This window comes from Rhipicephalus sanguineus, chromosome 6 (assembly GCF_013339695.2).
Source record: "Rhipicephalus sanguineus isolate Rsan-2018 chromosome 6, BIME_Rsan_1.4, whole genome shotgun sequence".
Classification (NCBI taxonomy): domain Eukaryota; kingdom Metazoa; phylum Arthropoda; class Arachnida; order Ixodida; family Ixodidae; genus Rhipicephalus; species Rhipicephalus sanguineus.
The window spans coordinates 143,678,526-143,704,006 of NC_051181.1; the positions used below are offsets into that span (position 1 = coordinate 143,678,526).

At 45.3% G+C, this 25,481-nt stretch overlaps 2 protein-coding genes across 2 annotated transcripts; one reads left to right on the forward strand and one right to left on the reverse strand.

Moving 5' to 3' along the window:
- Positions 1 to 7,302: 7,302 nt before the first annotated feature.
- LOC119396617 (ribosome production factor 2 homolog) lies at positions 7,303 to 18,490 on the forward strand. The gene is made up of 9 exons (XM_037663901.2): positions 7,303 to 7,402; positions 7,614 to 7,746; positions 7,811 to 7,848; positions 7,913 to 7,952; positions 8,037 to 8,195; positions 10,080 to 10,179; positions 11,210 to 11,312; positions 12,961 to 13,105; positions 18,243 to 18,490. Exons 1-9 carry the CDS (start codon positions 7,371 to 7,373, stop codon positions 18,453 to 18,455), a joined length of 963 nt encoding a protein of 320 aa, XP_037519829.1. The 5' UTR covers positions 7,303 to 7,370; the 3' UTR covers positions 18,456 to 18,490.
- Positions 18,491 to 20,537: 2,047 nt separating this feature from the next.
- On the reverse strand, positions 20,538 to 22,628 carry LOC119396618 (uncharacterized). Its single transcript, XM_037663902.2, has 2 exons — positions 22,400 to 22,628; positions 20,538 to 21,066 (listed from the first exon to the last, which is right to left on the reverse strand). Exons 1-2 carry the CDS (start codon positions 22,600 to 22,602, stop codon positions 20,937 to 20,939), a joined length of 333 nt encoding a protein of 110 aa, XP_037519830.2. The 5' UTR covers positions 22,603 to 22,628; the 3' UTR covers positions 20,538 to 20,936.
- Positions 22,629 to 25,481: the final 2,853 nt, after the last annotated feature.

Genomic DNA, 25,481 nt, shown 5'->3' on the forward strand with positions numbered 1-25,481 from the left:
CCTCGCCGAGCGCAAGCATGGCGGTCGCTGGCCCGGCCCGCGGTTCCCCGTGGCGCCGATAGAGGGAGCGCCCTGACTCGACGATCCCGTGGAGGAACGCCCATTTCTTCGATTTTGATTTCTTTTTTTTTGTGCTCCGTTTTTGATGCTCATCGACCGCGGCAGCGCACGGCCGCCGGCTCCAGTCCGTGGCGTCGACCGGTCAGAGTGCCGGCGACGACGGCGACTGGCTGGCGTGAGCGACTCGAGAAATAATAAGGGAAGTCCCCCCTCTCTCGACTCGCTGCGCCCCGACGCAATACCCCCCCGACAGAATTGCCTTTCGAGTTGTTACGTCGGGAGCCCGGGCTTTGCTCACTTCTTAGCAGTCGATCGCGAACGTCATTAGATCGTAGCTGCGTAATGTAGCAACATGGCCGTAAGATTTTTACTACAGCCGCGCTTCTATGTAATAAGTTAATAACGTGTGTGAGGCATACGAAGTGCGTTTTGAAAGGATGTATATTGCCCAAGAAGTTTACTCTTGAGTCGAATAAACTTTATTTGTCCAATGGTTATTGCTGCTGGTCAGTGCTGGGCATTATCGAAGATACATGTATCTTCGATACTATCTTAGATACTCTTTGGGTATCTTGTATCTGTATCGCGATACGTCTCGCGAGACGTGTATCAGTATCTGTATTTCCGATACATTGAAGAATGTATCGTGTATCTTAAGATACAAGATACTGCGATCGCAACACCACGATGCGAAACAATAAACGTTGGTGGAACTCCGCTCTTCAAGCCGCTACTGCTCCCACTAAGCCACCAAATTAAGACTAAAAACTGTGACATTGGTTTATCTTTTCGCCAGAGTTTCCCAGCGAGGGCAGGGATGAGGTCTGAGCGTCCCTATTGAGGGAGCAGAGGCACGTGGTGGCGCTTGCGTCGTCTCGACAGACGAACGCGCGAACGTCTACGGCCAGATGACATTTTGTTTTCACAGATTCTTTTTTTTTATTTATTTATGTCAGTGCTATGGCACTTGGCTCTTAGCCACTGTTCTATGCCATGTATTCCAATGCGTGCGGTGTCTTTTGCACAAATTCTGATGCCGTTGTAGTGTCGTTATCGAAGTTTCTCTTGCGTTGTGCTTCGTTACGAAGTCTCAAGAAAGCAAGAAAAGGGGCTGCTTTGCGTCTCGTGACTTTCACACATCGGCGATTTGAAGGACCTCATCGATGCAAGATTAGCTTATATGCAATGAGATTGAATTATATGCAAACGAGATTCGAACAGCAATAGCACCACTGGTACCGATGCTGGATTTAATAGAACAAGCATTCGTTTAATAGAAGCTATTTTGGCGTACGTCTCTTTTTTTTTAATTCAATGAGTTTTCAAAATCTTTAATAGGATTGTGAGTACAAGTTCTTTCTAAGCTGTCCTTTTCCATCCCATACATTACCTATGTCTCTGTGTTGCTTTTTTCGGGTCTGCTTACGGCAATATATCTTTAACGTGCTGGCAAGGTAAGTTCGAGATCTCTGCTTTATACTTACTTTTAGCTGTATGCATCATTTCTGCTACCATTTACAGACTTATATTCTACTTAAGTTTACTCTTATCTCAAGGCGACGTTGAGAATAAATATATAATAATCTGCGTGTGCTTGGAGTATACAGTAACAAAAGTTCTGCTTACTGGATAGTAAAATAGCGAAGTTGAGCTTTCACGATAATAACGTAAATTATTAGGAGCCGCCTCAAAGATGTTAGCAAATGGATTGGAGAAACAATGTTATACAAAATGCTCTGTTTTTCTAATGAGCGTCTCAACGAGTCGGTTTACGCTATTATACATATAGGCACTGAATTTTCTGTGGTCTTACCTTAAATGCCTAATTGTCATTGCTATTAGGGGTTACCAGCCGCTGTGGTCTAGTGGTTATGGTACTTGACTACTAACCCGTAGAGCGCGGCGGCCGCAGTTCGATGCCCGCGTGCTTATGTTTAAGTTTTATAACACCACGTAGTCAAAATTTCCGGAGCCCTCCACTATGGTGTCTATCATTATGATATCGTGGTTCTGTGGGATGTTAAACTCAGCAAATATTATTAGCTCTTGGGAGTGCCGTCTGTATCGTGTTCCTATACTTATTCGCTGTGTTTGATACAGAACAGCTTTTCTATTTTACTTACTTGTATTTGTTTTTCTTTCTTAGTCTCCTTTAAATGTTTTTACTGCTACTAATCACCAGGTAATCGGAGCTTCAGTGACAATATAGTGTGAATAGCGGCGGTGTCCTGCAGCACTTCGTGCAACTATAAAACACGTCTGACATGTTTTCTGGGCTGCAGATGTTCTCTCATAAAAGAATAATTGTTAGAAGATCGCGCATTACTGAGTACGTCGGTAACGAATGCTTTACGCCAGCCGATAAGTAGAATATAAAAGTAATTGCAGTTTAATGTCCTCTACGTAAACAAGATGCATCGCAAACAATGTCGCTACCAGCGTTCTCGCTGATGTACAGCTGTCCGGTGATCGGGTATTGCGAAAACCGCGATACGTTTAAGGGCAGGGTAGAACTTAACAACGGTATTTGCACGATTGTGCGGAGGCTTCTTATTGAAGATGGCAGCCCGCTATAGCTGGTCCGCAAGCAGAGCATCGACTCCACCCAATTCAATAGCGGCAAGCAAAAACCGTTATCAGCGAAGTGTATGAAGAGCTGTCATGGTAAGCAGCTAGAGCAACCCCAATAAGTTGTTTCCGAACAAAAGTAATATACCTTCAGCAAGAAATACAAAACTTTGGAGATACTAACAGACATTTCATTCAAATGAAACAAAATTAGTCGCAGTTAATAAACTTTCAAGCGAACATTTTTGTGCATCGTCGTTTAGTGCTACAATACCGTATAGACAGATATATAATAACTAATTTCCGAATGTATCGAAGTATCTTAAGATACAATTGGAATGTATCGTATCGGATACAATCGGCGTTGTGGTATCTTGTATCTGTATCTCAAATACTTCTTCCCTGAGTATCTTGTATCGTATGGCGATACAATTTCAAAGTATCTTTGCCCAGCCCTGCTGCTGGTGTACGGGGCTAGGCTGCCAGGGGTCCATCGCTCGAGGAACTATAAGCTCTGAAATTATTAAAAATTAACAGGAGAATACTCTTGTCAGCTTTTGCATTTGTAGAATTTGCGTTTTTTTTAATCACTGAATAACGTTTGAGATATACGAAGTGCATTTTGGATCAGTGTATAATCCAATAAGCCGACAAAATTCTGACATTAAAGCACCCTTATCATGTTATCATTTACTATATATGCATCTTTAATGGCCTTAAGGCGGCTGTGGTATATTACCCGTTTCGTGCTGGGAGTCTAGTACAATTTTGGAGTACACTTCGAAGACTGCTTGCTTGAAATACGAGCGCGTAACGTAGACAAGGACTTAATAACACACGGACAAGTGCTTTATTAAGTGTGTTATTAAGTCTTTGTCTACGTTACGCGCTCGTATTTCAAGCAAGCAGAATGAATCACCTACTAGCCCAGTCAGCCATTTTGACTTCGAAGACGTTTCGACTGCATTCTAGCTGTTCTTAGCATTAAGGACGCTTAAGGCTTTTCATAAGATAGCGACAAGTATAATGATACGCAGTCAACAATATTGTTGCTTGCACTATAGAGCTAGCCATACAATCACACAGGACTACCACACTTTTCTTCTTCTTGATTTTGATTTAAGAAATGCACCGCTCAAGCGTTGTCAACTTTCATCAAATAGGTCTGAACAACGCGCTCCATTCGACTGGACAAACGGAACCATTATTTTAGAGGAAAGTCTTTGCGACAGCACTTCTCGCAATGCTTACCTTAAACTTTTAATCTACTTTTGTTTCTATTTTCGTTCCACCTTCTTCTTTTGTTGTTGTTGTTGTTGTTGTTGTTGTCTCTACACACAGGGTATCATCATAGAATCAAGGTAGGAGCTAGGTGGTTGGACGTAGCTATTGATCGCAGCGCACTACTGAGAACACAAGGAAAAGAAAACGGAAAGAAAACACTGACGCGAACTGTTCGTGCAAGGTTTTCCTTGCGCCCCCCCCCCCCCCCCCGCCCTCTTGTTCGCAGTAGCGCGCTATAATCAATAGCTATGGCGTATCATCGACTGCAATGTGGTCATTAAAAAAAAGTTACGGTAATTACTTTAGGGCCTATGAGTATGGACCGATACCGCTGCATCTAATAAATAAGAGATGTAATCTATTAAATGAGGTATTTACTGCTTTACTACTTAAAATTTATGTTACTTCGTTTAAATCTACGAACTCGCTGTTCCAACCGAGATATATGTATTGGGACTTGATCACGCAAAAAGCAACATTGTCCGATATCGCGCTTTAAAACGAGAACAGGCAAATTACATTGCGGGCTTAAGGCCTGAACACACGTACGCGTTGCAGCGCGTCAGCGCGTGACATTTGACGCGGCGTCACGCCCTCTCCCTATGGAGAGAGAGGGCGCGCAGCTTCGCGTAGCCGCGCGCCCTCTCTCCCTATAGGGAGAGGGCGCGGCTCCGCGTCGAAAGGTCACGCGCTGACGCGCTGCAACGCGTACGTGTGTTCAGGCCTTTACACTGAAAGGTGCCGGTTATATCGCTGTATTTTGCTTCCCTTCGCCGAGGAAAACAAAGAAGACGCAGTCAGGTTCCCCCCCCCCCCTCCCAATCACTTAAAGGGGCCCTGCAGCACTTTTCCCAGTGGTGATTGTATGGCTTCATTAAATGAGTTTATTGCCTTACGAATCGAGAGAGAGAGAGAGAGAACAACTTTATGAAAATGCTTGCAGAGACGATGAGGCTTCCTCTACGCAGGGAGCACGAGCTTTCATCGCGACGCCGCCATTACGAATCGATCGCCGCAAAAATTTTCAGAATCCGTCTAGTACGAGCGGAATTAGAGAGATTTGTCGCCCGCTGCAATTGCTTTCTCTCTTCTCTCGTCCCGCGCTGTAAGCTAAGCAGGGAGCGATGGCACGGGGGAAAGAAGTCATGCGCACATCATTACCTTGAGCAGTTCTTTTTTTTTTTTCCCCTTTCGAACGCGCGGTTTATTTTCAGTGTGATCGCGAGCGCGGGCAGGTGACGGTATCCCGCGGCGCTCACGGTAACTATGCAGCTGACGATGCTCAAATCAGCAAATGGCCTGGAGTTTGGGTATACGGGGCGATCATTTGGGTATATGGCATCATTTGTAGAAAGAGGGAACGATTTCTAGCTGACCTTGAGAATTGGTTGTAAATTTCAGGCCGCGTGCTGCGCGCTATAATGTTTGGCTCGCGTGTTCTCAGGTGCCTCGACTATACCAATCGGCAGCTTTTCCTGACCATGCTGAAATAGTGTTGCCGCCTTGCCGGGCACTTTTAAGGGAGGCGCCAAATATTAGTCGGACCTGTCCCATCATTAAAGTGTAGGGTTATGCCCATGCAGGTTGTTTAAGTTACTTAGAGTGTGGATGTATAGGCCAGTTGGTAATTCGTAATTAGCAATTGAAGGTAAATGCAAAACCACACGGGACACAGAAAGGAACAACACGAAGTGGCTGCCGAGGGCGCGTGATGCTGCATTCCAAGAACTCTTTATTACCCACCGTTATCCCGGAAAGCCGGGAGCAAAGGCAGGTCGATGTGGGAAGCACGTCATCGCTTCAGTGTAATATTTTTATTTCATTGCAAAGCTTGTTTGCTTTCAGTCTAAGGCGAGGGGGGGGGGGGTTGTGGTGAAGATTGACAAGGGCTGTCGCTAATGGTGAACCCTGCGCATGCTTACGGATATGTGCGACAAGCACCCGATCCACTTACGCGTTCCCCTTTTCGGCCACGTGCCATGTTTTGAAACTCCGCAAGCTAACTAGCTTTTGAGTCGCGCCAAGGGCTCAAAATAACGCCGTTCGACAGCGTTTGGCTGTCGAGACCGAGTAAAAAGCATCATTTGACTTCGTCGATCTTCTGCGTGCTGAGGAAAGTAATTTAGCACGTGCTTGACGACGCTCTGCATCCCAGTGTGCTTACTCCTTCATAGTTTACCAGTTTACCGGCTTTTCATTTCATAGCTCGTAGCTGTGGATAAAGAAAGGAAATATGCCTAGGAATATTTAAAGCTAAACATATGTGGTGAATAATCGAGCGCCGAATCCGCAAACGTCTAAGCCCTAGCGCCACCCCCCCCCCCCCAAAAAAAAAAAGAGAGAGAGAGAGGGGGGGGGGGAGGGGGGAGAGAAAGTATCTCTGCACAGAAATTCACGTTGCTCAAAATATACAACCCGATCTGGCACTGGATATGTCGACCCACACACACACACAAAAAAAAAAAGCAACCCAGAGGTAACGTGACGTATTTGCTTTAGAACGCTGAACAAGTGACATCGCCCTCCGCGAGAAAGTGTGATATTCAATCAGCTGACAATATAATCGGAGATAGCCACGCCTTTATATTTCTTATTGGGTCGAGCCCCGGTTCTACTCTAGATGGGAGCTTTTCTTCTTTTTTTTTCTTTAACTAACGTGCAAGAACTGACAATTCTTGATGTTTCGCTATTTTGTAAAATTTTCAGCGAAAATAAAAATACCGATAACCAAGGGACCATAAAAACGCATTGCTGCATGTTTGGCGTGCAGCAGGGAGAGTCACAATATAAACACCTCGCAATAATAGAAATTATAAAATTTGCCATTTGCTAGCTCCTCGCTCAAAAGTCAAGGTTGTAAAATTTTGTTCGTGTTAATAACAGTGTTATTGAGAGTAAGCGCAAAGGTAAAAAATGATAGAAGAAAGCGCTTTATGCCTTCTTTTTTCTAGCTTTCCTCAAATTCATATGAGATCGAGCAACTGCGAAAGCCTCATTTTCAGATTTCTTTGTCAGGTTGACCAATCAACCGGAATTCTCCTTAACAGCCAATGACTTCCCTTTGAACTTTCATTGCTGTTCTCATTACATCGTTTGTGATAGTAGAGTTTCCTGCAGTAACTATTAACACTTTTTTTTAAGCAGCACTAAGTCAACAATGTGGCCTTTCTTTCCTTTCTTATGAGCCGCATTCTTGAACACACGCTTCCACAATACCGAAACCAGAACAAAATGACAAAACAAATAACTTTCATAAACAAAGCTAAATAGATAAAATTAGTACAACTAGGCAGTTAAGAGAAAAAGATTAGTTTAGGCGATAAGTTTCACAACAAGCGCAACATACACGTCTCGCAACGTGTCTCAACTAGAGTGCGTTCCAATCCAATCCAAGACTGTACAAGTGCGTCGTGTTTGCAGTTGCAGTTGCGCACGTGTGCGTGCGCTGTATCTAATCAATGGCTAAAATGGCAGGAATACCCGGTGTTGTGTAAGTAATGAAATCTCCTGGACGCTTTATTACTAGTCTTTTATTCGTACCGAACCATTCTGACCATTTCTGACTGAATTTCTCAGAAGTTGTCCGGAAACGATGGCTCCCTGTCAAGTGCTTGACCGCGTAGTCGCTGTGTTATTTCCGTCGCTAAATAAAATAGTAACGCGGTGTCATTCCTTTTCAACATGACGTGCTTGCTTTTCAGAAAACCTAAAACACAGAGAGGAAAACGTTTCCTCGAAAATCGTGGTTCAAAGCTAGTTGAGAACACGAAAAGTGTCATATTCATCCGAGGGTCCAATGCCAACAACACGGTGCTGAAAGCCATGAAAAACTTAGTAAGTGACGTTTAATGTGTTTCTTCAGTTACACCGTATAACGGTCTATCGTTTTCACTTTCAGTGTTCTCTAAAAAGGCCTCATTCAGTATTCTTTAACAAGTAAGTACCGTAATCGTAGTGCAGCTGTTAGTGACATGGGATCTAACGAGCTGCCGCTTTTCAGGAAAAATGAAATGAAGCCATTCGAAGATCAGACAGCGCTTGTAAGTCATTTGTGTTCTATTCGTGTTCCATTTCTTGTCTTGTCAGTCAATTGTTTCTTAAAACTGATCTGATAAAACTTTCAGGAATTCATGACACAGAAGAACGATGCCTCGCATTTTGTGCTCGGAACACACTCCAAAAAACGGCCAAACAACTTGGTTATCGGCCGGACATACGATGGACACCTTCTGGATATGTTTGAGCTCGGAATGGAAGATTTTAAAGCCCTTGAGGACTTCAAGGTGATTATTGGCCAACATGTTCATACATTTGTAACAAAACAATACATGCCTTCACAACGGCATTGGTATTGACAACTGAACATAAACTATGGGAATATGTGTTAATGGATTTGGTACAGAGTGTGTGCCTAGAAACATTTGACAAAATGAATTCCTTAGCTCGTGCAATGACTTCAACTTGAACAGCAGGGTCTGAGCTAAGCAGCATGGCCACCTAGTGCTCAGGAGTAGTACGTCCAGTGCTGATGTTCGGCCGTGTTGGCGTGACACAATAACAATAAAGCGCTTGAAGGACGTGCGCACAGCACAGCACGAACGCTAACTTTCAACAAGTGGGCTTATTTGGTAATGGAAGCACATATGTAGGGTACCAGAGTTGTGAGATGCTACCGAGCTAACAAGCAAATAAACATCACAAAGTAAGTGGAAATGTAATGAATTTTCCCATTCTTGAAAATATTTTAATTATAATGAAAAAAAAACGTCACTGAAATACAAAGGGGAGTTGAAAAAATCACTAATTATTTTGTACAGCAAAAATATGTGCAACTATGAACGAAAACACATATTTACTTTTTAACATTGTCTCCAGGGTAGTCTTCATTCAGATAAATGCACGTTTGCCAGTGCATGGTTAATGTTACTTCTTGGTTCCCTCAACGTATGTTTGACTTCAACACTCAGCAACTCAATGTCGTCGACAAACGTGCTATTCACGAAAGTGATGAGCACTAAAATAACTATATTTTTTGGGAAAATGCAAATAAGCCCGAAAAACACGACAAGCAACTGGAAAATTCTACAAACAACTCGGCAAAAAAGAAGCCCAAGTCCGCTTATAAGCAAAACTTCTAAGTCTGTAGGTTAAACACATGACACCGATTCGCTACAGTACCTGCCATGCACACAGTCAACAAGCTTTCTTCTTCTTTAGTTTTTGCTGATCATACAAAACATGTACTGCAATAGAAAATGAATGACAGTTGCATAATCAAGTGCAGTTATGTGACATGCAGACATGACGTTTCTTTTTCTGTTAATATGAGGGATGGGGTGCTTACACAGTTAGTACCCAAAGCTGCTACTTTGGCTACTTCTATGATGAGTCTTGTTAATTCGTCTCGGTGTGATGACACCACAGCAGTATTTCGGAAAAGTGGTTCACAAGTACAAGTGCTCCAATGAAGTGCTATCAATCCATCGCATTTTTTATTTAGATTGATTCTGTGCTCTCTTAGTCGGTCATTCAGGCAGCGGCTCGTCTGCCCGACATCCTGCTTACCACAAGACAGAGTAATTTGGTAGACAAGCAATTCTTTGCAATCTACAAAACGCTTTCTTTGTTGCTTTTTGCATGCCTCTCTCTCTTCACGTGTAGCAGTGATGGCCTTGCATATAGTTTTCAGTTTGCACGAGGCTGAAAATACTATGTTCACACCAGCTCTTTCAGCCTGATTTTTTTAGGTGGTGTGAAATTTTATGTAGATGGGGAACCACAGATATTGCTTTCCGATCTTCTGCACTTTTTCTTTTCTTGTCACTATCCGCACGGTGCTTCTTTATCAAGTTCTCTGCTTCTGCTACTTGTGTGTGCATGGGGCACCCTGCTTTGTATAAGCGGGACGACTGACAGACAGCTAAGGCTGTCCATCATTAAATGATGCCAAGACTTAATCAGAGTGTTCTCAAAACATATATTGATAATGCTTCTCTTGACCAACTTAGAATGCACAGAGCTATATGGCAGCTGCTGTTTACTGCCTCATGGCTAATATTGCCAACAAGTCTGGTTATCTTGGAATAGGAAGGAATGTCACGAAAGCATAACGATCTGTCATTGTAGGGCGCTTCTCTAAGTTTCCTTCCCTTTTTATTTTTTTGCAGATCCCAAAGATTCCTGTGGGCACAAAGCCCATGCTGCTTTTCGCTGGTGAACAGTTTGAACAAAACAAGGAGCTTGAGCGATTGAAGAACTTTTTCATAGGTATATACATTCACATTTGCACCATCTCTTTGTGAATACTTCTTGTAGACGTGAAAAAATCACAAAGAAACATTGTTTAGATATCCAAGTGCACTCAGACGTGGTATACTAAGGATGAAGTGAGGCTGTGTGGTCACGTACAGTTAACTGCAGAGGCTTGTGGATCATGAAATCTGTGAAAATGTTTAATTTTTCATTTTCAAGCAGGTTGTGACTATATATGTATACCAAAACCATACAAAAGTGCGTTCGTGTGTATATCAAAAGTGGCTCAAAACTTGAAGAGCAGGTTGTTTTCCAAGACTTCTGGTAATGAGGCCAACTGACATCAGATGGCGTGTTCCTGAGGGTTGTTTTTATTCGTTAGTGCACACTTAGGAAAAGAATGGCTTTTTTCATGAAACTTCAGTTGTGCCTGTTCTCTCCCCTGAAAGCGTCCCATAGTTTTCAACAACTCACAGTGCCGTGATCACCATTTGACACCTGTGGCACATTTTACATACAGCCTTGTGGGTTTCTTTGAGCAGTCGTGCTGTTTGTTGCTAGTGCTACCTCTTGCTACCACTTGCTGCTTGCTTGAGCATCCATCTGAACACGAGCTGTCTTTGAAAGGTAAGGACACGGTGCAATTTCCGCGTATTGACAAGCACGTCAAGTGTGATCCACAGCTAGACCAGATAAGGCACCTAGGCAGGAGTAAGCATGCAACTGGCGTGAATTATTAGGCGCCTTTCAATTAGGAAACTATGGGGTCCTGTATCTGTGAAGCGCCAATGCTCTTCCTTCCATTGGAGAGCATTTTTGTTAAAAGTGTGATGCAAGCGTTGCAAAGTGTGTTAAAAAAATTTTGTAGCAGTAAGCTTTAGTATCCATCTTGTCCTGTCCCCCTTATTTGTGGATTTGCGCTAAGTGGCCATTATATTTATGATCTATAAGACAGCATGAACTGACTTCCCCTGCAAAAGACACTGAGTATGTACTAGAGGAGCTTGTTATGCCTGTTACCTTTTGACACACATGTTCATTCCAGATTTCTTCCGAGGTGAAACAGCAGAGGCTATCAGTCTACAAGGACTTGAGCATGTTATTATGTTCACTGCAGCTGATAACAAGATAACATTGAGAAGCTACAAGTAAGATGATTTGGTTGTCTATGTTGGTGGTCCAGATGGCAGGGGGTGTTTGCATTGTAACTATTATTTAAATTTCCCATTCTCTTTGCCCTTGTCATTGGCTTGTGCAGTGTTGTGCCCCACTTTTGCCAGGGTGTTTGCATTGAGCCGACGGTGGAAAGCAATCTTTGCAAAATAAAGCCCCAGAACTCCGCTTAAGGGCTTTTGGGACTAAAAAATGGCAAAAGAAATGCATTTTTTAAACATGTCATTTTTGGTTTCTGCAAGCATTTTCCTATCTGTCTGCAAATTTGCACACTCCAGGAAGTGGTAATTTTTGTTATGTCATTTTGACTGCCCACTTGCTTGGTGCCACCAAAACACAGCAGCAGCGGAAAAAGGGGAGCCTACTTCAAGGAATTTTTATAATTTGCCAGCACATGTGTCCAAAGCTTTGCTACCAATTCATGAGTGCCTTGTCAAAAAGAGAGCTTCTAGAAATGTGCCAACGATCTAGAAATTTGCGATCTGGATTTGCTTTTCACATGTTCACATTTATATCCAGGGTAACAGCGCATACACATGGTCATCATGTAGTCAACATTGACTTCAATGTTATCATTTTCATCGTGGTCCTGTGATGAGTCGTCTACTGCTGCATCTAAGTTTACACAGCGTTGTATAGATTTGCTATGTGGCAGATTGCTGTAGATCAATACTAATCTGATGGTGTCATATTGCTGCTCTTTGCCAGTTTTCTGATGCATTCCCGAGAAAGATTCAGTTGCCTGGACGAGACATCATCCGTAAAGAAATAGTGGTTTTATGCTCCAGGGTCATTACAATATACCACAGCATTTCCATCTACTGTAAAGTCTTGTTAATTCGACCCTTCTTGTCTAAAAATTGTATAACTTAAACTCTCTCTAAGCATTTGCATTATTTAAGGCCATCATACTTGTTAATTCAGATGTGCTTGGTTGCACACAAGCTAAGTTTGGGTGAGACCTGATGTGCACCAATGATGGATTGGAAAGGGTGACATGCTTTATAGTAAAAGCAACGCTAGTGCATAAAGACAGCAAAGTCACATAGTTCATATTGTTGTTGTGAAAGGGTACTAGCTTGAACAACATGGGAACAAAAAAAAAACACACTGCATGCCTTATTTTTCTTTGTCAGTGTCTAGTAATGCAGATTAAATAGAGTTGGCTACGCACAGTTACAAATGCAGACCATCTGTGACCATGTCATCAGCTGCGGATTCATTGTAGGCGGTTACCGAGAACACTGGCACATATTCATTAAAAGCTAGACATAACGTCATGGAAGCCATCATAATAATAATGCAGCTTGCACACAGCACTGTCAAGGAAATAGCAAGGCTCTCTTTCACTGCTGTGAGCACTTAACAGTCGCAGGAATTGCACTTTGTGCAGATATCGTACAAAATAGATTTTTTAAATAAATAAAGGATGTTGAAGAAGTGAGTCATTTTTATGTCTGTTAAATAATTCAACATTAATTTTGCCATTTCCTTCTAATTCCGTCAATCAGACTTAGTTTTTATTGTGCCTCATCTCGCATGGTAGCAAGGACTGCTATGAAAAATTGTGAAGTCTGAGTTAAGAAATGAATGGACTAATAACATACTTCATTCTGCATGCAGGGTGTTGTTGAAGAAATCTGGAACCAAGACGCCACGTGTGGAACTGGAAGAAATCGGCCCCCATGCAGACTTAACCCTCAGAAGAGCCAAGATTGCATCTGAGGATTTGTTCAAGACTGCACGAAAACAGCCCAAGCAGAACAAGGTATAGTTTTTTTCTATTCCCTCTGTTTTAATAATGTCTTGGCCAAATGTGTCAGTAGGACATGCTGACAATTGTCACGATTCTTGCGCTGTATCATGCGCTTGAAAGTATGATGTGCCCCCCCCCCCCTCCCCCACCTCCATTTTCTATGCACAGTATGTACACACACATTAAAACGTGCTATATCACGTCACTTGTGGCTACCATGATGCAGCCACGCATGAGGGTGAGACAGGGGTGCAACAGCTGCGCCAGTTGCGCCAATTTGATACAATTCCTTATTTTTGCGCCAAGCTGAGCCAAAACCGTGAAATTTGTTGAAATTGTGCCACGCTGTGCCAAAATGCCCGACCAGCTTCAAAATTTTCACAATTGCGCAACCTTTAGCGAGAAATGGAGGCTGCGTTGGTCAACTGCAGTGTGGGCATCGTCATCCAATACAGACGTGCAGACCCTAAACCTAACCCCCCAGCGAAAGAAAGGAAAAAAGTAAGTTTCACCGCAAGGACGAAGCAATGAATGCTATAGCAAGAAATTGTAATGTTATGCGAAGTGAGGCTGGCAGCAAACTCTTTTGTATCCGATCTCGCGTAACTCTACAGAACGTTTGGTGTAAGAGAATACGGCCACTCCAGGGAAAGATGCTCTTTCTGCACAGTGTCTTTGCATTCAGAGTGCAGCACGTAGAAGGGTATACGAGCTGCCCGCTGATGGCTGCCGAGATAGTGCACGCGCCAGCGATCACGACCGTGCCCTTAGAATCAAAGTTCACAGTTGCTGCTCGAGCGACACCCCCCCACCTCACATCTTTTCATGCTCGTTCAGGATGGGCGGTGCGTTTCCTCTCTGCTTTGATGCCAGGCCTCCTGAGCGGAGTGGTGTTATTGCATGCGCCCTCCGAGCGATGGAGATGGGCCGGCTCGTTTGATCTCTGCTTCAGCCACGTTCGTCGCCCGCACTCGCACGCTTTTACCAGGGGTAGAACATACTATGTGCGGGGGGTTGTTATCAATTTGGACATTATACGGGAGATGACGACAATAACTCGTCGAGAGTGTCCGTATAGTTGCTATCGCAATGAAAAAGGACAGTAGTTCTCAAATTTCCTGATGCTTGTTTTATTGCGTGCAGAACGCTTTTTAAGCTACTTTTGCCGCATTACACTGCTGTCCTGCAGAAAAGCATACTGAGATTTAGAAGGGGCTATTAGTACTAGCTGTCAGGGACACAGCACATTTTGTCCCTTAATTACTCATTCGTGCACGCGCCGTGTAATGACGAGTACTAGTATGATCGCTGACGTCTAAAAAATTATTGGCAATTATTTGGAGCTGCCGTGTATGGCATTTCTGCGGCCTTGAGAAACAATAGACAAAAGCGTATGCCAGTTTTGTTTCTTCGCTACCCCCACTTGCTCCTGCTTTACGAATCTCCCTAATTTCAAGGTTGCCAGGTTCGCAGGTCCCCATTAGCATTTGCAGTGCCTGTCTGGCGTGCTGAACTGTAAGGTTGTACAGTAGATCGTGGCATATTTTTGAATGATTGGAAAAGAGCTTGGCCATTCCTGGGAATGTGCATCACCCCCACTTGCTTGTTTTCATTCTCGAAGTTATCATTTTCGAAACTGATACCAACACAAGGCAAAACGAGGGCGAGCGTGAAAGCAAGTAGAGGTGATGCGCACTCGCCGGAACAGCCATACCATCCCCTGATAACATGAAAATATGCCATGATCGGCGCCACTGTACAACCTTACATTGTGCTTGGCCACGCGCTCCTGCGGTGTAGCTCATACTGAGCACGATAGCACACTCTTTCTCGTGCAGTTTCGCTCAAGCGGAAAGTTACAAGTAGATTTGATCTGCCGAGTTTAGATGCACTTACCAGTGATTCCACTCCTGCGCCAACTGCGCCAAAGTGCGCCAAATTGTATTTACTGCGCCATCCTGATAATATCGACAAAATTTGTGCCAAACTGCTCCAAAGTCTCGGGTTTGGGGGCGTCTAGCTATCACCGCCAATCCCACCGCCGGCGCGTCAGAACATGTGCAGCTCGATCTTGGGGCTACCAATAAAGTCGCAATCATGGACCAAGAATTATTCCGCTCAATAAATAGCGCTCGCGCGTGCGTTCAGAGTAAGCCACGATGCCATACACGGTGCCGACGCAGCTTCTGTTCTGCAAGTCGGCTCGACAGCAAAACGCGCTCTCCGCAGAGGCTCGTGACGTCTAGGCCTATCAGTAGCGAGAAAGTGCGACGGCGATTCATTGGCGGACGTCGTCTGTTCCAGAAACGCTGCTGATAGCTCGTTTCAAGCGTCGCACGGCACGTAAGGAAAGCAATGTTCAGTAATAACTACATCATCATCAGCCTGTCTACGCCCACTGCAGGGCAAAGCCCTTTCCCATGTTCCGCCAATCAACCCGGTCCTGTGCTTTCTGCTGCCACGTAATACCTGCAAACTTCTTAATCTCATCTACCCACCTAATTTTCTGTCTCCCCCTCACGCGTTTGCCATCTCTTGGAATCCAGTCAGTTACCCTTAATGACCACCGGTTATCCTGCCGACGTGCTACGTGCCCGGCCCATATCCATTTCTTCTTCTTGATTTCAACTATGATGTCCTTAACCCCCGTTTGTTCCCTGACCCACTCTGCTCTCTTCCTGTCTCTTAAGGTTACACCTATCATTTTCCTTTCCATCGCTCGCTGCGTCGTCCTCAATTTAAGTTGAACCCTCTTTGTAAGTCTCCAGGTTTCTGCTCCGTAGGTAAGTACCGGTAAGATGCAGCTGTTATATACCTTCCTCTTGAGGGATAGTGGTAGATTACCATTCATGATTTGATAATGCTTGCCGAATGAGCCCCAACCCATCCTTATTCTTCTAGTTATTTCACTCTCATGGTTCGGCTCCGCGGTTACTACCTGTCCTAAGTAGACGTACTCCTTTACAACTTCCAGTGTCTCGCCACCTATCGCAAAGCGATGTTCTCTGCCAAGATTGTTCCACATTACTTTAGTTTTATGCATATTAATTTTCAGACCTACTCTTCTACTTTCCGTATCCAGTTCAGTAATCATGAGCTGCAATTCGTCTCCCGCGTTACTCATCAATGCAATGTCGTCAGCGAATCGTAGGTTACTGAGATACTCTCCATTAACTCTTATCCCTAACTCTTCCCATTCTAGGGCCCTGAAAACCTCCTGTAAACACGCGGTGAATAACATTGGAGAGATTGTGTCTCCCTGCCGTACGCCCTTCTTTATTGGGATTCTGTCGCTTTCTTTATGGAGGACTATAGTGGCTGTGGATCCGCTGTAGATTTCTTCCATTATGTTTATATAGGCTTCGTCGATGCCTTGATTCCGCAGTGCCTGCATGACTGCTGATGTCTCCACCGAATCAAATGCCTTCTCGTAATCTATGAAGGCTATGTATAGGGGTTGGTTGTATTCCGCGCATTTCTCTATCACCTGATTGATAGTATGAATATGGTCTATTGTTGAGAATCCTGTACGAAATCCTGCCTGGTCCCTTGGTTGATTGAACTCTAATGTTGTATTAATTCTGTTAGCAATTACTTTTGTAAATAGCTTGTAGACAACGGACAGTAAGCTTATGGGCCTGTAATTTTTCATGACTACATGAGTGCCGCTAAAATGTCTGTCACTTCTGTTTCCAGACATCGCGGAATGAAATCTGGGATCGCTCGCAGTAGATATATGGGACAATATCGAATTTTCCTTTCTTCGCGTTTATGGAAGAGCACGCGAACGGTGGAAACGCGTTCACACTTTTCCTCAGATATACTTTATCCATGGATCTTCATCCAGAACAGCTTTTTCGTAATTCCTTCCGCCAGCATGTCCGAGTTTGTAATCACTCTGCGGCAAATACCCCCTAAAAGGCCCTGCCCTTTCGAGCTCACGTGCTAGGGTTCCAATTCGAATTTTTTGCTTGCTTTTTTAAAAGTGTCATCTCATTAGTAAAATCATATCTCCTGGTCGGAGCAGCCGCAAATGCGCAGCTGTCATTAGCGGGCCCGTCGCTGACAGCCCACAGTGAAGCGGCTACGCCATGTTACACGTCCGCCCCTCGCTTTCGGGGGTCAATAGGTAACGGTTAAAAAAACTCAGTTTGGCTTAAAACTGAAGCAATGAATGCGATACCAAAAAATTGTATTGTGAAACGAAGTAAGACTAGCGCAGCTTACTCTCTTGGATCCGATCTCGCGTAACTCAACAAAACGCTGGTTTATAAGGGAATATGGCCCCTCCAGGAACCGAAGCGTTTTCTTGCTCTGAGTTCTCTAAACGCGAAGTAAGCGTTGAGAGCACAGCAAGTTTACGAGTCGTCTCCACCTTGAGATAGCGCGCGCGCAAGCGATTGCGCCCTTCGAAAGATGCGGTCCCCCCCCCCTCCCTACCGCTCCCCTGGCGTCCCTTCATGCTCCTTAAAGACGTGCGGGGCGTTTCCTCTCTGTTTGATGAGCAATCGACGGCAGGCCCGCACGCGGAAAGATGTTATCTCATGCGCTGTCCGTGCGGCGGAGACAGACGGCCGGCTAGTTTAATCTCCGCTTCAGCCGCGTTCGTCGCCAGCGCTCGTGAGTTTTTACCCGCGGCTAGAATGCGCGTGGTGATGTTATTAATTCGGACTTTATACGGAAAATTACGGCAACGGCGACGGCAAAAATCCGCCGAGAGTGTCCATATAATTGCTATCGCAAGGGTCAACGTATGGGGCAGATTTTGCGCCCCCCCCCTCTTAGGTAATTGGGGGGGGGGCGCCCCCCCCTGCCCCCCTGTGCGCACGGCTATGCTCCTGAGATGATTTTTCCATGAGATTTGCAATGAATCGAAATATTTCTAGCCTTCATAAGAGCCCCACAATAATACTCAGGTGCTTGAATGTTAATGCAATATGCTTCTGTATTGCACTCCAGGATGTAAAATTCGCTGCTCCAAAGTGCTCCCAGATGCAAAATTATCTGCTCCAAAGTGCTCCAAGATGAAAATTTTGCTGCTCCAAAATGCTCCAAAACGGAAATTTTGCTGCTCCAAAAATTGCTCCAAATCAGATGTCCTCGGTAGCATCACTGACTTACTGTAATTCTTCATCACGTGTTTGTGCAGGTCAAGAAGAAGAAGAACATTGAGAAGACTGCCCTGGGGGCCACGATGGGACGTATTCACATGGAAAAGCAAGACTTCAACAAATTGCAGACAAGGAAGCTCAAAGGCCTCAAGAAGACACCGGAAGAAAAGAAGGCCGCCAGGGCTGCCAAGAAAGCCGCAGCAAGGGCTGCTGCCACGAGTGAAGATACACCAATGGACGTCGATGCATGAAATGTGTCTCCAGCTTGTTGGATGTAAATACACACACAACATAAAGCCTTCTTCCTGTTTTTAGCAATTCAAGCCTTTGATGTGCAATTAAACATTGTCTATAACATTGCATTAATATATGTCTGGAGAATACACAAACACACAAACACACAGAGTCGACGTCCGATTTTTCAGATGCGCCCAGGCTCTTGTGAATACATTCCGTACCTCCCACGAGCCCCGCTTAACTACGTGCCAACCGCCAGTTGCAAATTTGCGTCTTGTTCCAATTGGCGTCTTGTCGCCAATTACAAATTTGCGTGGCGGAAAAGCAGACCGCTCGTCCGGCTTTCCTTGATGCGTGTGCGCACGTAAACAATGGGCGCATGCATCGCCAAATCTCCGCCCATATGCAGCACTTGATGCTGCATAAGTCGATTGTTCCTAGTTGTGTGCAGCATATCGCCCACTACCGGGGTGCTTGCTGTACCGTATGCACACGTTTTTCATGAAGGTGTTCATGATGCCTACTCCATTTCTGACCGCACACAGGCGTGGCGATGGTGTGTTATTTTTCGTTCGTGAAGGCAACACGTCTGTGCAGCGCACTTAGCAGTGTCGCACGAAAAGGCAGCATGAACAGTAGCACGGCGCATTTGGATTGTCGCGCATGGGGCTTGTGACGGTGCCGCGAAAGCGTCTGAATTTTCAAAGACGTCCGAAAAATCGGCAGTTGACTGCATATATATGTATATCTTTTTCTTTCCTCCAGAGTACCGTTAATTGCCGAATAATCGTGCAAATATCAACCAGTGGCAGTACTTATGTTACATGGCTCATAGTAGGGCACGTGTCATGATCTTTCAAGTACAGCCGCCCAAATATTTATAAGCGGTGACTATGTGTGTCAGCGCCATGCGACGGTGCCAAAATGAAAACGGGGTACGGGTAAGCGCATGTTCACAAAGCGCGCTCATCTAGGATGTTCCTTCTTAGGACGTCACCTCGTACCAGTGCACATAAGATGAACAGGCAGCATGAGTAGGTGAATGGGTTTGCTCCTATTTTATGTCCCGAAGGCGAGCATGCAGCAAACAATTGAGGATGGATGGATGGATGAACAACTTTATTTTAGTCCTTCGGTGCGAGATAAAATTTAAAGATACGCCACACATCCCCATTAATTGTATAGGCCAAAAACATGGTTCGTCTGAAGTGCGCCACTATTGGGTGACGTTGTCAAGAGGAAACTGCCTAGCATCCGATGGGCACAGCTGAACGTCCATTGTGAGCATGCATTTAATCTCCCCTTGTTTGCAACTTGGCTCCATCATACGGCGCTGACGCACATTAATGTTGCCGCTCACGCACCCTAATTAGTGATTTGGGCGGCTGTAGATCTGGAAAGCTTGTGAAAAGTAATTGGGGAGCTATTTTAAGGCGATTGTGTTGAAGAGCCCGTGTCACAGAAATTCTGGTGTCAGTGTTGGCCGTGAGCAATAAGTATCAATGAATGCAAGTAATAAAATCGTTGGATTCAAGCCGGTATCAAACCCAGTCATTCTGCATGGCACTCGGGTGTTATACCATAGAGACACCAGTGCTTGAAACTTCGAGAGAAAAAAACCTTGTACATTCATCTGGAAGGGCGAGGAATCGTGTAATATTGCATGGCAGAAGCATAAAATCGCAGCAGGTGTCGCACCATGTGAATTCAACAGGGAGAGTGGGGAAGGGGGGTTAAAGGCCTAACCATTGCTATGTGCTCAGCCATAATTAATCGTCATCAGCCACGGCATGAACAAAGTGTGCAGCTGCAAAGGTGTGCATGTTTCCTTACGGACATGTGGTGGGTACTTCGCCGCTTTGCAAAATGATGAATGATGGAGTAATGGGCACTTTGCAAATGTACTTGCAGTTGGCACCCTGGGAGAGTTTATAATGGCCAATGTCACATGCGCAGACGCTCCTTTCCTCAAAGTATGGTTGAAGTGTCCACGGAGAAGCGAAGCATGGCAAACGAATGAGTAAGGTGATGCGAGTGTGGCCCGATTACGCTGTTGCATTCCACTTTTAAATGTGTAGCTTAAGCATCCTCCAAGTTTTTCTTATTTTTATTGTTCAGTATCTCATTTTTATAAAGCTGCAAGCGTTGGCCGAAATCGGCAAGTATGTCTGGGCAGTCAAACTTTGCTATATATGTTCTCCAGTGTTCTTGGCCAAACACAGCTTTGTAAGTAGTCTCGCTCCACCATAAATACTCCGAAAGCTCCCTGTACTACACCATTATTCTGCTTTGTAACAATTATTGGTGCAAGTTATAAAATACGTATAAAATGTCCATTGAAACATGGTTGTTTTACCGACAATTAGGGTCTTTATGTTTTGTGTAACAACGGACTGCTGTTGCAAAGGAATCCTCTGCAAATAGGCATAGAGGAAACAAATGTAGAGCGCAGACTATGTAAACTTTAGCGCGTATATGGAGTGGCTGGCTGGCCATCAACGTTTGTCTCGGTTGAAATAGGGGCACTTGACTGATGGATTCATCCTGGATCCTGGCTTGCACTTGAAGGCAGCTGCATAGGGCTCAAAGTGCATGGCTGCCTTGTTGCAGTCGCCGCCGAATGATCTGTTCGCATTGAAAGAAAAAGTGAAAAATGCTTAATATGTGTCATCACTAATATGTGCCATCGGTGCCAGTTTGGCTACAATATGCTTGAATATGGAGGTACTCTTGACCACTGGCACCACTGGTACATTAATTATACAAAAATTAGCCGCGTATCTGCGCGCTACGCTGCAAATGTCGTCGAAAGACGATAGTCTTCTGCCGGCCATTTTGCCGACCAAGTGAAAGGTTTTATAAACGTTAAAAATTTTTTAATGTTTATAAAACCTTTCATTTGGTCGGCGTTATATCATTTCGTTTATTCTTCAAGCTTTGGTGTCGTTGAAAGCGCAGTTTTCAAATTGGGGCGCCGCGCGCGGTAAAAATGAAACTTTCCGCTTTTTCTCGCTAACCAAGCGTATTTTCACGGTCAGGGTTGCGATGTTTTCATTGTTAAAATGTACATGAAAGGAGCCCTGCAACACTTTTGCAGGTAATCGTGTAATGAATCGACTGCCGCAAAAAATTTTTAGAATCCGTTGAGCACAAGCGGAGTTAGTGATTTGCCGCACGCTTTAAACGCTTTCTCTCTCATTTCGTACCAGCTAGTGCGCTGAAAACTGCGCAGGGAGGGGGATGACAAGAAGATGCGTTTCTTTGTCAGGGCGCGTCACGGCCTTGAGCACTTCATCCTGCGGCGGCCACAGTAACTATGCGGCTCACGATGCTCAAATCAGCCAATGGCCGTGGACCTTGGATATGTGGTGCAGTAATGTTTGTATATTGCACCATTTGTAGAGAGAAGAGGCAGTGATTGCTAGCTTAATTTGAAAATTGATAGTAAATTCCAAGGCGCGTGCTGCGCCGTAATGTTTGGCTCGCGTGCTCTAAGGAGCCTCGACTACCGATCGGCAGCGTTTTCTGACCATGCTGAAAAAGTGTTGCAGGGCCCCTTTAATAATAGGGGAAAAAATCTCTTTAATGTCCCTTTAAAGAAGGCACCATAGGCGGATACAACTTAAGAAACTCGGAGAAGCCCCGCCCAGACGACCGAAGAGCAGTAGCCGATCGCCTCCGCGACTAAAGAAATAGTCCCGCTCGTGCACTCGGCAATGTTGTGCGGAGGCGGGCTCACCGACCGTCCGGTCGTCCGGCTCATGACGCCAGTCTGGAGTGTGCGCGCCCATTCGTGCAGGCTTGTGTGCATACTCCTTTGAGGAATGCCGCGGATTTATAAAGTTGTGTACGACTATAGATGACACAATGATACGCTTGCTGTTCAAGATAGCGGTATTCATGTGCTGGAAAAACACCATGAGGACGAGATTTCTAGGGAGCGGAACGGTGTTCGTACTTGATCGTTTTGGGCAGACGGCATAGTGTGAAGCAGGCTGTGATGAAGAACACCTGTTGCTCGGTGAATGCGCTCATGATTCGCCTATGACGGTTGTCCTGCTCGACGTCCTCCACTTTGAGGTCCTGCTGGTGCCGGAATGCCGCGTAGCTCACCTCGAGCGCTGGGATTTCTGGGAAGGGTCCGTCGTACTCCGGCGCCATGCAGGCCACCCTGTATTGTGGGTACCACTGGCTTACCACTTGCTCTTTCTTTTTTGTACATCTTCAGGCAGTAAACTGCCCGAAAACACGTACGCAATCAAATGAGAAAAGGGGGGCGGGGGTGTCCTGTGAAAGCCGAACCAACTGCACAGAGGAAGGCACACCGTTAGTCGTTGTCGTGATCAAAATTGTGAAGGTTACTTGCGCACGGTTAATTGCAGCGGTACACTACATGTCATGAACAAAGTACAGCCGGTGATTGGCGGCGCTGCCTACGGACTGTGTGGTCGGGGGTGCGGGACAATGGGCGTAAAAAACCATAGGGTGATGCAGAAGGGGCAGTTACCCCAGCTTTACGCGTACCAGATATCCGATTTGTCAGAGTTGATTTTTATCTCTACTGTTACAAAGAATATAACGAAATAATTTATAGTCCCGATGGTACTTCGTTACTACGAGGTTCCACTGTACTACTATTACTATCTCTACCCAGGGCTGGGCAGTATCGCGAGAGTATCTTCGAGATACTTTTGAGTATCTGTATTTCTGTATCGAGATGTATTTGAAGTTGTATTTATATCTCAGTAGTGGAATACTTTTACGATGCATCGATTATATCGCGATACTTTGCAGGACACTGGTATCTCGTTACTCTTTTCTATCGTAAATGCACCGATTCGTTTCCAAAAGGGAAAGGAAGACTTTTTTTTTTTTTTGTGCTAAGACAAGCATAGGCGCGCCGCCGGCCGGCGACACACGCAGAAGCATTCTCAGCAAAACAGATCATGTTTGTAAAATAAATGTACACTTTTTCTTAGTTCACTCAGTGCTCTTTAGTGACTAGAGCGATATGCTTGGCTTCAACGTTTTAATGCGTTGCAACATTATTCACAATATTTTGCTGCCCTTAATGAATCTATTTTCCGGTCATCAGCGTCCCTGAAATAAAAATGTATTCCAGTATCTGTATTCCTGTATATGTATTCCGGGATACATTATTCGTGTTTTTGCAAAAAGTATCGCCGAAATGTCCCGTTACGTCAAAAGCAAATTTACATATCTGCATTTTAGGTTTCCAGCACATGCATTTCGATTTCTGTATTCCGGAATGCTCTCCTAAATACCTCTGCCCAGCCCTGTCTACCATGTTCCTTTCATCCTTTCTTATCTCCGTGGGAGAAGGAGGAGGGGGGATGCGGAAGGGGTATTGTAGCGGCGCCACAAAGGCAACCGCTCACAATGGAATACAAATGGCCAAGCGTAAGCTGGCCATTTGTATTCCACAGCTACAGAATATTTATGCCGGCCCATGAAAAGTGCATGCTGCTCCACGGGCCGGCTGCCGCTGTCAGTCGCCGCCAACAATAAAGACCCCCCCCCCTCCTGCTGGCCGTTCTTCCCTGCTACACAAAAATAACGTATACACCCCACTGAACCCATGCAGTATAACCAAGGTCGTGGCCAAGTGACTCGAAGTGCATGGTCACACCCTGAGAGGATGTGAGTTCGAACCCCGATGAGGGTGTCAGCATCTGGTAGACGCGTTCCGAGCGCATCCAAATCTTTACCGCTGGTTTGAATCCATTAGCCGGTGGGACGACGGCACACTGTATATCGGCCGACTCGGTGGACGGGTTCTAGGTGTGCCGTCTCAAAGTGGGTGGTACCTCAACACTGAGAAGTCTGGACGGTTGTACACCCAGCCAAGCTTAACGACCAGGTGTTGGGTGTCAGCAACACATAGTATTTGTGTGGCGAGCGGGGTTGGAGTCCCATTAGCGAGCAGTTCTGCATATACATAATGCAACAACCTCCGAAAGTGCGCGTGTTAATGTGAGGACCTAACAGGTTTAGGAGTGCTTGGGCCAGTTGGTGCGACATCCGCAAAGTTAAAGAGCGCGGAAAACGAATACACAAGAAAACACGCGCACACAGGACCAAAGCTAACATATTTGATCATTTTTCCTCAAATGGCCACTGTCTACAGAATTCCTACATTGGGAACGTTGCCTTGGATTTCCTTTTCTCCGGTGAAGTGCAGAGGAACTTCTCAGATTAAGATAATTCATGATAATAATTTCTCGATATATATGTGTCAATAATTAAGCACAATATGATTACCAGGTACGCATCGACTGAGAACAAGAAGATGGCTTTCGCCTTCAAGTCGTCTTAGGCGAATGCATAAAGAACCCTGCGAGCTTTTTTTTTTGCGCTTGTTAGAAGGACAAGCAATTTTCTTTGCCTTTCTTGCATGGCTTTCTTCCACTGCGGCGAAGCCCACGTGTTCGGGACGATGTTGCCCTCGGCGTCGATGTTCAGTCCGCCGCTGTCCAGGGCTCGTAGCAGCTGGCGGGCGTACGAGAAGCCGAGGCCACCGTAGACCACGGCCGGCGTGGCCTGCACCGCCCTTAGGGCGCCGTTCAGGGCGGCCACCGATATGAGGACGCGGTTCTGCAGGTAGTCGTAGTTGAAGTACGGGAGCACGTAGTTGGGCGGCAGGCTGAGCACGTCCCGCAGGCTGGGGACGTCGTACAGCGCTCGCAGGTTTGTCTGGGCGTCGGCCCAGTAGTCGATGAATAGGGATCTGCCGAACGTCAGGTTGGCCGAGAAGTTGGCGTACGTCTCGCTGAGCACTTCGTTGGACAGGAACGTGTCCGGTGGCCAAAGCACGGTGCGTGCATTACGAAGCTTCGTCGCGGCCATCCACCGCGTGGCATTGTCGGCCCACGCGAGAGACGACAACTTTTCTTCGGCCTCCTGCGTGAAGACGTCGCGGCTGTCCTTTACACAAGTGTCCAGGGAAATTTGAAATACAGAAACACAATTTTTTTCATGCCCGTGCACGAAAGCACTTGGACGGATGGATGAAAGAAACA